The sequence below is a fragment of the Aotus nancymaae genome, unplaced genomic scaffold, assembly GCF_030222135.1.
Source record: "Aotus nancymaae isolate 86718 unplaced genomic scaffold, 86718_ANA_hifiasm-v0.15.2.pri h1tg000018l, whole genome shotgun sequence".
NCBI classification, from domain to species: domain Eukaryota; kingdom Metazoa; phylum Chordata; class Mammalia; order Primates; family Aotidae; genus Aotus; species Aotus nancymaae.
The window spans coordinates 1280317-1294208 of record NW_026988430.1 but is presented as its reverse complement, the minus strand read 5'-3'; the positions used below and the strand labels follow the sequence as shown (position 1 = coordinate 1294208).

The 13892-nt window shown below is 53.6% G+C and overlaps 1 protein-coding gene across 1 annotated transcript in view; it reads left to right on the top strand.

The window, feature by feature from the left end:
* Positions 1 to 13892, top strand: part of SPNS2 (SPNS lysolipid transporter 2, sphingosine-1-phosphate) — a 39650-nt gene that overhangs the window by 16797 nt on the left and 8961 nt on the right. The window contains exon 3 of the mRNA XM_021671287.2: positions 9322 to 9458. Coding sequence (XP_021526962.2) covers positions 9322 to 9458 — 137 coding nt within the window. The remainder of the gene's footprint in view (positions 1 to 9321; positions 9459 to 13892) is intronic.

Genomic DNA, 13892 nt, shown 5'->3' with positions numbered 1-13892 from the left:
GGCCGGGGCTGAGAGCTGGGCTGTCTGCTTATTTGTGGGCACCAGGGGCTGCTGGGCCAGGAGACAGGGAGGGGGTGGCTCAGGGGTAGGCCTGGGCTTGCTCCTGCTGCCTCCCCTCTGGGACCAGGCGTGAAAACTGCTGAGGACCACCCACTTTCAGCAGCCCCTTTGCAGATGAGACTGCTGCTGGCTCAGGCCTGGCCCCTGAGCTGCCTGCAGGAGTCATAGCTCAGCCTCTGTGAAAGCCCACAGCAGAATTACAGCTCACAGGCCGGGCGTGGTGGCTCATGCCTGTAATCCCAGCACTTTGGGAGGCTGTCAGGTGGATCACCTGAGGTCAGGAATTCGAGACCAGTCTGGCCAACATGGTGAAACCCTGTCTCTACTGAAAATACAAAAATTAGCCAGGTGTGGTGGTTGGCACCTGTAATCCTAGCTACTCAGGAGGCTGAGGCAGGGGAATCACTTGAAGCGGGAGGTGGAGATTGCAGTGAGCCAAGATATGCCACTGCACTCCAGCCCAGGTGACAGAACAAGACTCCATCTCAAAAAAAAAAAAAAAACAAAAACAAAAAACCTGGGCACGGTGGCTCACATCTGCAATCCCAGCACTTTGGGAGTCCAAGACGGGTGGATCACAAGGTCAGGAGTGTGAGACCAGCCTGGCCAATACCGTGAAACTCCATCTCTACTAAAAAAATACAAAAATTAGCTGGGCCTGGTGGTGTGCGTCTGTAATCCCAGCTACTCAGGAGGCTGAGGCGGAGAATCACTGGAACCCAGGAGGCAGAGGTTGCAGTGAGCCGAGATTGCACCACTGCACTCCAGCCTGGGTGACAGAGTGAGACTCCATCTCAAAAAAAAAAAAAAAAAAAAATTACGGCTCGTAGGTTTTGCTGTTTTGGGAACTCGGGAACCGCCATGGCCTATACCTAAAGAAGCAGCTGCCACTGAACCTACTGCTCGGCAGGCTGTGTGTTGGACTCTGTCCAGACTCAGTTCCTGCCCTCAGGTAGATTCCATCTAGCTACAGGGGCAGAAAATGTATCATCAAGTCACCACCCAGGCACAGGGGGATTGTGGGAGCCTGGTGGATGGCAGAGAGCGTGCGCCTCTCCCTGGCGGGTGGCAGGTGGAGAATACGTCCTCGAGGAGGAGACATTAGAATGAGGCTTTGAAAGATGTTAGAGTTTGTAGTCAGCGTGTGAGATCAAGTAAATGTGCGAAGCCCTCCTTTCCCCTCCAAGCTAGATAAAATATGCCAAGAAAACATGTTTAAATTACAAAGCTGAGCTTCACAGCTAAAGCTAGCAGGGAAATTCCCAGATGCCAGAAGCAGAGAGCTGAACTCAGAAAACGGAGTGGGAGCTAGAACCGAAGCCAAGTGGTGCAGAGTGTTTAGGGACCAGATAAATGTCTTCGAAGCTTGTCACGGTATTTTTAATATAAACATTTTTATCATGAAAAATTTTAAACATACATAAAAAACAGTGAGAATAGCCCAACCAACTTCCATATAACACGTCGCCCAGATTCAGCAAAGGAACACCAGTCTGGCTCAGTTTCCAGGCCTGGGGCTTCTGCATTCCAATTATGGTGGTTCCATTTCCAGCCGAGCTCCCTGATTCCAAGCTGTGTCCCCACGCTGGTGGGTAGTTTTCTGGTGGAGTTCCCTTTCAAGAACGGACATTTTCCACCTTGCTCTGGCTTGATGGAGAGAGCCTAGTTCCAGCCCCTGCTGCATACAGGCCTGGGCCTTCTAATTCCTTCCCCACAGAGGCCCCCTATATTTCCAGGGACCCCAGCAGAAGCAAATCCCAGACCATTCCTTAAGGAATTCTTCATGACGCAGAGCCTGCATGGGACAAAAGGGACAATCGCCACTGCAGACAAACTCAAATTCCAAGTTAATAGAGCAGGCTGGCACAGTGACTCACGCCTGTAATCCCAGCACTTTGGGAGGCCAAGGTGGGCGGATCCTGAAGTCAGGAGTTTGAGACCAGCCTGAGCAACATGGTGAAACCCTGGCTCTACTAAAAATACAAAAATTAGCCGGGCATGGTGGCGTGCACCTGTAATCCCAGCTACTTGGGAGTCTGAGGCAGGACAATTGCTTGAACCCAGGAGGCAAAGGTTGCAGTGAGCCGAGATCGCGCTATTGCAGTCCTGGGTGACAGAACAAGACTTCATCTCAAAAGGAGAAAAAAAAATATAGCTTTGAGGAAATCGATGTCAGTGCCACACAGGGAAGGGCGAGGGAGAACGAAGGTTGTTTGTGACACTGCCTAACTCAGTGACCTGTGTGGCCCATTGGCCATGGGTTGGTGCATGGGGAGAACAGAAGGAGAAGAGGCTGGACAGTGGGCAGGGTCTGACTGTGAAAGGCTTGAAGGCCAAGATAAGGCATGTAGATTTTGTCTTGGGGCAGTGGGGAGCCAGAGAAGGTTTTGGAGCGGGGCAGGTCCATGTAAGATGTGTGTATCAGGATATTTATTCTGAGATCAAGTGTGGGAAGGGTGGCAGAGGAAACTGCAGGCTACTCAGGGCTGGGGTTTGCAGGGTCATGAGGAAGTGCCAGGATGGGGATGGGGGAACGGAGGGAGAGTGGGGACAGGAAGAGCCAGCTCAGACTGAAACCAGACAGTGCCTCTGCTTTGGGGCGAGTCTCCTGGCCATTCTCCCCCCCCATCTTTGGCCAGCCCGGTGACCGCCTCCTGCTTCAGCGGACTTGGATTCTGAAGACATAGTCAGACAGCTCCCGTGGCTGTTCCCCAAGCCCCCGGCACTGTTCAAGAGGTGGCCCCAAAACCTCATTCACCCTGAGGCCCGAGAGGCCAGCACAGTTTATATCCTGAGTAGAGGGATCATGGAGGAGGCAGTTCCCGTTCCTCCACTGGGAAGTCTGAGCGTGGTGAGCTCTCAGGCGCCGATGGGGCCATCTGTCCTCAGCACTCTCCCTTGGCTTGGCCAACCTGGGCTGTCCCTTGGATGGCAGAGACTGGCCCCACCCTACTCATGCCTCCTGAGCATCCTCCCTGCCCACAGGATGTGGAGGATGGCGAGTCTTCTCCAAATAACAGGTCAGCCATGTAAAAATAGCTGTGGTTCAGCCCAGGCCGAGGCAAGGGCTGAATGCGGGGTCCAAGGTCACAGAGTTGGGGCTCAGGGCTCCCCCCAGCTCAGCCCTGTATCTCCTGCTCCAGAATGGCCTTCTGGGGTCACACAGGCCAGGTGTGCTAGGAGGGTGGCTCCCCTCACCATGGACGGGGGTCCGGGGCTGCCCACCAGGACAGCGAGTCCCTGTGGGGGTTCTGAGCTCTGGGCTGCCGTGAGAGGTGGCCAGCACCTGAGGCACCCGTCCGCCCCCTGTGGCTTTCTGATGGCCTCCTGCCTGAACGGCGAGGGGAGGGAGTGAGGCCCCGGCCTGAGACCCCGAGGCAGGCGGGTTGTTGTGAGTCCTCCCTCCCTGCTGCCCTGGCCCCGCCCGCCGGGCCCTGGCTGCCTGCCCTGTCTCTCCATTGTCCCAGACCTGTGGGCTCAGCACACGTGAGTCGAGCGAGGGCTCCCCGCACCCTCCACAGGATGTCCTCCTGTGGAACTGCTGGGAAAGCCGCCCCTACCAGAACCAGGGGTGTGGCCGCCAGTCTGCCCAGAAAGCTCTCCTCAAACAAACAAAGACCACGGGATTGCAGGGTGGTGGGCAGGGGAAGCTTCTAGCCTGGAGGCCCAGCCAGGCTGGTCTTTATTTTCAGCAGAGCTGCCTACTGGCCTCTGTGTCCACATTGGACGAGGTGCACAAGGCCGAGCCTTCGCCCATCCTGTCCCTTCTGCCAGGAACATTCTCTCTGCCCCCTCCCCGTGCCTACCCTGATTGTGTTCAGGCCCCTTCAAGGCTTGTGACCTCCCAGAGGGCCAGGAGGGGTCTTCCCTTCTGTCCATCCCGAGCAGAGGGGAGGGCAGCAATGATGGACCCCACCGCCCTGCTGACCCTGGCCTGCCTTGTCCCGAGGGAAGGCACTGGGGGGCAGGCAGTGGTGCAGAGTGTTCCTTCCTCACGTGCCATCATCTAGGGCCAATTCCTCCACCTCTTGGAGCCTCAGTGATCCCATCTGTAAGATGGGCATGGACATGGGGCGCTAAGGGCACGTAGGTGCTTGGCCAAGTTCATCAGGCTGGGGCCGGTGGGTGGGGACGGGGCGTGCCTGCCTCTGCCAGGAGTCCACCTGCGGTCCTGGGGGCTTCTGCCTATCTGAGTGAGCAGCCAGAAACCAGGGAGGGGTTGAAAGAGCCAGGAGGGGCCTGCGCTTCCTGCTCCACTGTGGGCAAGAGGGGAGAATGGCCATGATGGCCAGGGTCTGGCCAGGGTCTGGGCCACGTCCCTCCGACGCCTCTTCACCCACCTGGCAGGGGCTTTTTCAAGTGACATTGGGGGCGGTGGTTCTCTGTCGCCTTCTAAACACCAGACGCTGTCCTGCTCTTCAGAGTCCAGTCCTTCCTCCACGGCCTCCCCTCTCGCTGCCTCTTCTTCAGCCTGACCTGTCTCCTTGCCGTCCTCAACATGCCCTGACTTTCTCTGACCTTGGGAACATCGGCGGGGACCTTCCCGCTTCCCAGCACGGCAGACTGTGGAGTGATTTCGACCAAGGGCTCTGGAGTCTGCCAAATTGGGGTTTGAATTCTGGCTCAGCCACACACTAGCAGTGTGACGTCACTTCTTTTGGCCTGTACTGCCTCCTCTGTCAAATGAGGAGAACAGAATGAAGTGAGATTGTCTGTGCGTATGTTTTATTTTTAATTCATTTTTATTTTTATTTTTTTTATAAAGAACGGGTTTCACTATGTTGGTCAGGCTAGTCTCGAACCTCTGACCTCATGATCCGCCCACCTCAGCCTTCCAAAGTGCTAGGATTACAGGTGTGAGCCACCATACCCAACTTAATTTTTGTGTTTTTTTTTTTTTTTAAAGGCTGGGTTTCACCATGTTGGTCAGGTTGGTCTTGAACTCCCGACCTCAGGTGATCCGCCTGCCTTGGCCTCCAAAGTACTTGGATTACAGGCGTGAGCCACCATGCCCGGCCGTCTGTGCGTATGTTGAGGCTGCATCCCTGGGCCTTGCCTGTAACAAGTGCTCCATGAATAATAAGCGCAGTTATTACGAACACTAAGCTTTATGCCTCATCAACCATTATCTGGTATTGCTGGTAAGAGCTGAAGTTTATATTTCAGTGTATATCATTGATGTTAAGTGTTATTGTAATGGTAAACTCCTGTGCGTGCTTCAGCACCCAGCTTTGACACCGCCACCTCCTGGAAGCCTCTCTTCATTATCCTGGCAGGATTTGGAGCTCCTTGCTGGTTGCTCAGCATAGGTTGTCCTTAAACGGGGCAACTTATGAACCAGATCTGCCCCTGGCCAGACATGGGGCAACTCTTCTTCTGCTTCTGTCTACTCCCCCACCTGGCACAGACAGGCACAGAGAGAGCAACTCTTCCTCCTCCCCCTAACGTGTGTGAGTCCTGATGCGACGAAATCTCCCTCCTGCCCACGTTCTGATCTGATCTCAGGCAGGTCCTTGGAGGCAGGCCCAGCAGGAAAAATTCTTTTTCTAGATGTGAGGAAATAATTTCTGCCCTGACTAATTTAAACAAGAGCACAGTGTTGACCAAGGCTGGCCTGCTCCGGGCAGGGTGTGGCATGAAGTACCTCCTCGCATGCGCTAGCCAGTACCCAGACCAGCCCTGGACAGCTGCTATTTTTATCTTCATTTTACAGATGAGGATGTTGGCATGTTGGCGCTGGCTCAGACGGGCTCATGAGAGTCAATTGTTGACATTTCAGGAATGGTGTGTGAGCTGGTCGTTAATTACAACCATTGTTAATAACTAAATAGTATCAACTTACAATTAAATAATTAGAAACGGGGGCTGGGCACAGTAGCTCACGCCTATAATCCCAGCACTTTGAGAGGCCAAGGCGGGCGGATCATCTGAGGTCAGGGCTTTGAGACCAGCCTGACCAACATGGTGAAACCCCGTCTCTACTAAAAACACAAAATTAGCCAGGTGTGGCGGTTCCTGCCTGTAATCCCAGCTACTCGGGAGGCTGAGGCAGGAGAATCGATTGAACCCTGGAGGTGGAGGTTGCAGTGAGCCGAGATCATGCCATTGCACTCCAGCTTGGGAGACAGAGTGAGACTCCATCTCAAAAAAAAAAAAAAAAAAAAAAAAGTAATAACTCAAAAGCCCTCACTTCCTAATGATTGTACTATGTTTAAGTGTTATCCCTGTTCCTGTGGTGGTGATGTCTGTTCTGTTTGTGCGGCAGAAACCCTGGACAGCGGTGGGCTCCTAAATATCCCTCTCTTACTCCCATCAGTGACCTGACATGGGTAGCTTGAACTCAGCCAGGGTGGGTATTTACACTACAGAAATGAGCAAACACAGCCGGGCACAGTGGCTCACACCTGTAATCCCAGCACTTTGGAGGCTGAGGTGGGAGGTCAGGTCACCTGAGGTCAGGTGTTTGAGACCAGTCTGGCCAACATGGCAAAACCCCGTTGCTACTAAAAATACAAAAATTAGCCAGGCATGGTGGTACGCACCTGTAATCCCAGCTTGGGAGGCTGAGGCAGGAGAATTGCTTAAACCTGGGAGGCGGAGGTTGCAGTGAACCGAGGCCACACCATTGCACTCCAGCCTGGGAGACAGAGCGAGACTCCGAATCCAAAAAAAAAAAAAAAGAGCAAACACGCCCCATGAGGGCTCCTCTCGCCCCTTTTCCAGAGCCAGTTAAACGTTTCTCAGCACACCATTGAAGGTGGGACAGAAAGGTTGGGACCTGACTGAGGTTACCGGCTAGGAGGGAGCAGAGGTGAATTTGAGCCCAGGGAGTGTCTCCCATGCCCAGGTCTGTGCACCTGCAAGGGGATTCTGCTCAAGGCCTCTGGAATTAGTGGGTCTCCTTGCACACTCACCACATACACACACTCCCCGGCCTGCTCTTGCTCGCATAAGAGAGGGGCAGTCACTCCAGCAGCCAAGTTCAGGGGACTGTGCCCGGCCCTCTCGCCCCGCCTTCCCCTCTCTTTTCCTCCTTCCTTCCTCTCTCCCTCTTTCTCTTCTCTCAGGTTCCATCTCACCAGGGTCTCAGGCCCACGCAGGAGCAGCCGAGCCCACACACACATTCAGCCCGGTGGTCAGAGGCCAACGGGCTGCCTTGTCTGCCACTCCCAGCCTTTGTCTGGCCATCTGTCCATCAGCTGTGGGACTGCCTTCCAGGGGAGGAACGGGGAAGGGGGCTGCCTCGCTGTGTGACCTAGGGTCTACCCTGCCTTGCTCTGCGCCTCTTCATCCCACCTGGGACCTTCAAGGCCCCTCCCATCGCTGGCAGTGGCCTCCCGTTGAGTCTTTTAACCTCTTGTCCTGGAAGAACAAAGCCAGGTCATGCTCGGCACTCCCTCATGTCTTCCTTTGTCATCCATGGACGTCACAGTCATCACTGGGGGCTCTGAGGCCCCGCCCCAGCCTCTCTCCTGTCCTCCAACATGCTGAGTGGACTCCTGCCCCAGGGCCTGGGCGCCTGCTGTTCTTGTCCCAAGAATTGCATGAGCTGTTTCCTTACCTCCTCCAAGTCCTGGCTGAAATGTCTCCTCCTCTGACCCCTCTATTTAAAATTGTGGTGGCCGGGTGTGGTGGCTCACGCCTGTAATCCCAGCACTTTGGGAGGCCGAGGCAGGCAGATCGCTTGAGGTCAGGAGTTTGAGACCAGCCTGTCCAACATGGTGAAACCCCGTCTCTACTAAAAAGACAAAAATTAGCCAGGCGTGGTGGTGTGCACCTGTAGTCCCAGCTACTTGGGAGGCTGAGGCAGGGTTCAGTCACTTGAACCCGGGAGGCGGAGGTTGTGGTGAGCCGAGATTGTGCCACTGCGCTCCAGCCTGGGCAACAGAGCGAGACTCTGTCTCAAAAAAAAAAAATTGGTGGTGGTGGTGGTGGTGAATGACAGGAGGGTAGGATAGGGGGATGGATGACAATGTTTTCAGCCATCAGGAAAGCCCCCGAGACGCTGGGAGCAAGGGCAGCTGTGTGATCCGGCAGGTGTGAGATGGAGTTCCAGGCCCAGTTCTGCCCTGATTTGCTGTGTGACCTTGTGTAGATCCCTTCCCCTCTCTGAACTTCTTTCCCAAGTAGAATAAGGAGTACAGTGTGGTAATGTAGAAGGAACACAGGCCCTGGAGTCAGGCAGATGGGGTCACATCCCCACTGGGACTTTTATTGCCTGTGGGCTGCTGGGAAAGTCACTTTCCCTCTGCGTCTGTCTCCGCATCTGTGAGGTGCGAGGGGCTGGAAAGGAACATGACACATGAGATACAGCCAGGTGCGGTGGCTCACAACTATAATCCTCGCACTTTGGGAGGCCAAAGCAAGTGGATCACTTGAGGCCAGGAGTTCGAGACCAGCCTGAACAACATGGCCAAACCCCATCTCTACTAAGATACAAAGACTGGCCAAGTATGGTGACCTGCACCTGTAATGCCAGCTACTCAGGCAGCTGAGGCACGAGAATCGCTTGAACCCAGGAGTGGAGGTTGCAGTGAGCTGAGATTGTGCCACTGCACTCCAGCCTGGGTGACAGAGTAAGACCCTGTCTCAAAACAATAAACAGAAGCAAATTTTAAAAAGATACGTGAGGTATGATGTGCTGAGCCCCTAGCACAGTGTCTGGCATGTAGAAAGTGTTCAATAAATAGGGCTTTACTCTTTTAGAAAGTACCCAAGGCTGGGTGCGGTGGCTCATGCCTGTAATCCTAGCACTTTGGGAGGCCATGGCAGGTGGGTCATGAGGTCAGGAGTTCAAGACCAGCCTGGCCAACATGGTGAAACCCCATCTCTACTAAAAATACAAAAATTAGCTGGGTGTGGTGTCGCAAGTCTGTAATTCCAGCTACTTGGGAGGCTGAGGTGGGAGAACTGCTTGAACCCAGGAGGCGGAGGTTGTAGTGTGCCGAGATCGTGCCACTGCACTCCAGCCTGGGTGACAGAGCAAGACTCTCAAAAAAAGTACCCAAAGGGCTCACCTAAAACTGGACAAAATGGGCAAACTGGGCATATATTGGAGGGGATGGTGCCATGGAATCGCCTGACCTCATAAGGCTGGTCCCGCCATCCTGGGGTGCAGGTCGGGCTGAGGTCCCCTCTCTGTGGGCTGCTTCCTCGGTCGCTTTGCCCCACAGGCACTTGGCCTCAAGCGGGTGTGAAGTGGGCCGGTGGGCCGGGGCACGGGGCCCGGGCCGCTCCTCAAGCTCTCCTTTCCCTGCGCAGTGTTCATCTGCAGCTTCATGGTGGCCGCCCCCATCTTCGGCTACCTGGGCGATCGCTTCAACAGGAAGGTGATTCTCAGCTGCGGCATTTTCTTCTGGTCGGCAGTCACCTTCTCCAGCTCCTTCATTCCCCAGCAGGTGAGGCCCACCCCGGCTTCTCCCCTACCCGTGCGTCCTGGGCCCTCCAGTGAGCGGTGAGTCTCACTGGCCTGTGCTCGTCCAGCCCAGGGCTTCTAGCTCCTTTGCTTGAACCCCAGCATCTTCCCAGTGCAGAGGGACAAGGTGGTCTTCGGGCACTTTCACAAACCAGCCCTGCAGCTGGGGCCTTCCCCACACTGGCCCGACCGGAGAGACCTGCAGCCCGAGTGGCCTCCTGACTCCTTCTGAGTGGCCCTCTGACTTGGGATGGATGGAAAGAACAAGTTTGGCCTAGGAGTGAGGGCCCTGGGTTCTAGTCCTGGCTCTGCCGTTACCTGGCTGTGTGATCCTGGGGGAATCACTACCCCTCTCTGGTTCTTACTGTTTGTGCTTGGTCTGATGACCAGCTAACTTCTTGGGTCGACGTCCCTGAGAAGCAAACATCAATTCAACACAAAGAAGCGTCCTCTCATTTAGCTCTCCCAGGCCTCGGCTTGACTATCCCAACTTTGTTGCCGACTCAGCTTTGTGGCCCGGAGAAAACTTACTCTTAATCTCTCTGAGCCTCGGTTTCCTCATCGTTAAAATGGGGATGATGCTTCCCAACTCGAAGGCGTCCTGTGAGAAGTAGCCGAGCTGTGAAGGGCCAGGCCCTGGAACACGCCTCGTGTTCATCCAATCCCTGTTTCTGCTCTTTCTTCCAAGGATGAGCCTGTTGCCTTGTGAGATAGTGAGTTTCCCATCTCCAGGTGCATTCAAGCAGAGAGGGGCAATCACATGATGGCTGCTGTAGAGAAAGATGAGGGAAGAAGGGGAGAACATGATCTGTGTTCAAGGAGCTATCAGTATAGCCCTGTCCTTGGGAGCACCCAGGCTCTGGGGCAGGAAGATTTGACAGGAGCTCCTGTGCTCAGAGCCTTCAAGAGGTACAGAAAGTGTCCTCACTAAAGAGACAGCTGTCTCTTGAAATCCATAGGGTCAGGGAAGGCTTCCTGGAGGAGGTGGTATTTGAGCTAGGCAGGCAGGACTGGGAGATTAGGCCTTTTAGTGAAGACATCATGGGCAGAGGGAGCCAACCCACAGATGCAGAAATGGTGCAGTGTATTGAAAGAGTGAGATTGGGCCGGGTGCGGTGGCTCACAGTGGCTCACACCTGTAATCTCAGCACTTTGGGAGGCCAAGGTGGGTGGACCACCTGAGGTCAGGAGTTCGAGACCAGCCTGGCCAACATGGAGAAACCCTATCTCTACTAAAAATACAAAAGTTAGCTGGGCATGGTGGTGTGCGCCTGTAATCCCAGCTACGTGGGAGGCTGAGGCAGGAGACTTGCTTGAATCCAGAAGGTGGAGGTTGCAATGAGTGGAGACTGCGCCACTGCACTCCAACCTGGGTGACAAGAGCAAAACTCCACCTCAAAAAAAAAAAAAAAGAAAGATTGAGGATTGCATCTTCACTGGAAAGGAAGCAGGGACTGAGTCATGGAGAACCTTGAATGCCAGGCTCGAGGGTCTGGGCTTCCTTCTGTGGTAGTGCTGAGCTCTGGAAAAGTTTGAAGAACAATGGCTGGGTCAGATGTGGGTGGATAGAGGGGACGCTGGAGGGAGGGCAGAGAGAATCGGCAGGTTTTCCAGGGACATCCTTGCTTTGTGCGGCAGCTTCACGGAGGAGGGTCAGGTCAGGTGAGCTCCAGGCCCAGGATGGCAAGTAAGCCTGGTGGCCACAGTCAAAAATAAGGACTGGGCCGGGCGCGGTGGCTCACGCCTGTAATCCTAGCACTTTGGGAGGCTGAGGCGGGCGGATTGCCTGAGCTTAGGCGTTCGAGACCCCCTGGGCAACACAGTGAAACCCTATCTCTACTAAAATACAAAAGAAATTAGCTGGGCATTGCAATGTGCACCTGTAGTCCCAGCTACTCAGGAGGCTGAGGCAAAAGAATCGCTTGAACCTGGGATGCAGAGGTTGCAGTGAGCCCAGATCGTGCCACTGCACTCCAGCCTGGGTGACAGAGCAAGACTCTCTCTACAAAAAAAAAAAAAAAAAAAAAAGGACCAGAAACCTCTAGGGCCCCTCAGGGCCTTGTCTTGCCCCTGGTCAGGCCCCTGGCCACCAACCTCTGGGGCTGCTCCTGGGACTGACCACTGAGTCGAGGCCATCGTGCCAGGTCCAGGCCCACCTCTGGGTGTGTGGAAGGGGAGGGAGGGTTGGTAGAGGAGATAAGCAAAGGCACAGAGAGAAACAGGTCACCCCCAATGAATCTAGAAATCCATTGCAGTCACAATGTGCGTCCCATGGGGGTTTTTGGTAGACCTTGGCCATGTGGTTCTGAAGTTAATTTGGCAGAGAAAATGCCCAGGAGCCGCCAAGAACACTGTGAAAAATTAACAGCGAAAGGGGATTTGCCTCTCAGTTATGAAAATGCAGCTATTCTAACTCAAACAGCAGAGCTGCGGACTAAGATCCACGCGACAGAGTCCTCATTTCCGTGGGGATTTAGTGGAGGATGAAAGCTGCATCTGAAACAGGTGGTTTTGGAGGAACTTTCTCTCCATCTGGATTGAAAGAAAAGTTTGGTCTGTATTTCAAACCATACTGCAGATAGGTGAGAGTAAAGCAAAAAGCAGGCTCTTAAAATCTAGGACTATACATCAATAAGAAAAAGACAGCGTAGCAGAAAAATGGGCAAAGGACAGTTACAGACAGCTTCAGAAGACACCCAAATGGCCAATAAGTGTAGGCAGAGACAGTGCTCAGCCTCTCCAGTGATGGGGAAATGCAAATGAGAGCAGCGAGGTACCATTTCACACCCGTCAGATTGGCGACAATTACAAAGGCTGACGATACCAAGTGTTATGAAAGCTGCGGGGACTCGGGGACTCCAGCCCTGCTGGTGGGAGTGTAAATTGGTAGAGTCTCTTTTGAGAGTGAAATGGCAGGATATTATAAAACTCTCTGTATCTCCCACAGCCCAGCCCTCTACTTGGGGTATATACCCAAGAGAGAAACTCCAGCTTGCAGACACATGCACGGAAGAAGGTTCATTGCAGCACCGTCATAGCAAAAAAAAAAAAAAAAAAAAAAGCAATCTAAATGGCCATCACTAGCTACACAGATGAATAGCGTGTATGACTCTTTTTTTTTTTTTTTCTTTAGATAGAGTTTCGCTGTTACTCTTGTCGCCCAGGCTGGAGTGCAATGGCACAATCTCAGCTCGCTGTAACCTCTGCCTCCTGGGTTCAAGTGATTCTCCTGCCTCAGCCTCCCAAGTAGCTGGGATTACAGGCGTGTGCCACCACACCCAGCTAATTTTTGTATTTTTAGTAGAGACGGGGTTTCACCATCTTGGCCAGGCTAGCCTCGAACTCCTGACCTCAGGTGATCCATCCACCTGAGCCTCCTGAAGTGCTGGGATTACAGGTGTGAACTACTATGCCCATCCCTGTGAGACTCTTGACAGCAAAAGAATGAACTAGATCTCGATTCATCAGCATAAACGGGTTTCAAAAAGATAAGAATGAGGGGGCAAAAGGAAGTTACAGGATAAGACGCATGGAAGGTTTCCTTTTACATTCATTTTATTTTTAAATGTTGTTTGTTTTGAGACGGAGTTATGCTCTTTCGCCCAGGCTGGAGTGCAACGGCTCAATCTCAGCTCACTGCAACCTCTGACACCCCCTGCCCTTCCTACCCCGGGTTCAAGTGATTCTTCTGCCTCAGCCTCCTGAGTAGCTGGGATTATAGGCACCCACCACCATGCCCGGCTAATCCCTAATAAAGGGATGGGGTTTTGTCATGTTGGTCAGGCTGGTCTCGAACTCCTGACCTCAGGTGATCCACCTGTCTTGACTTCCCAAAGTGCTGGGATTACAGGTGTGAACCATCATGCCTGGCCTTAAATTTGTTTCACCACGCCTCGTCGCCTAGGCTGGTATGCAGTGGTGTGATCACAGCTCACTGCAGACTTGACCTCCTGGGCTCCACTGACCCTCCTGCCTCAGTTTCCTAAGTAGCTAGGACTACAGGCGTGCACCTTGATGTCCTGCTGATTTTTATTTTATTTTTAAAACTTTGTAGAGATGGGGTCTCACTATGTTATCCAGGCTGGTCTCCAACTCCTGGCCTCAAGCAATCCTCCTGCCTCAGCCTCTCAAAGTGCTGGGATTACAGGCATGAGCCCCTGTGCCCCGCCTCACACAGAGGGCCAGGCATGGTGGCTCATGCCTGTAATCCCAGCACTTTGGGAGGCCGAGGTGCCTATAATCCCAGCTCCTTAGAAGGCTGAGACAGGAGTATCGCTTGAATCCGTGGGGGCAGAGGTGGCAGTGAGCCAAGATCGCACCACTGTACTCCAGTGATACTCTGTCTCAAAAAAAAAAAAAAAAAAAAAATGCAAAAGAGACAAATGACCCCACAGAAAAACAGGCCAAGGCTGTGGGC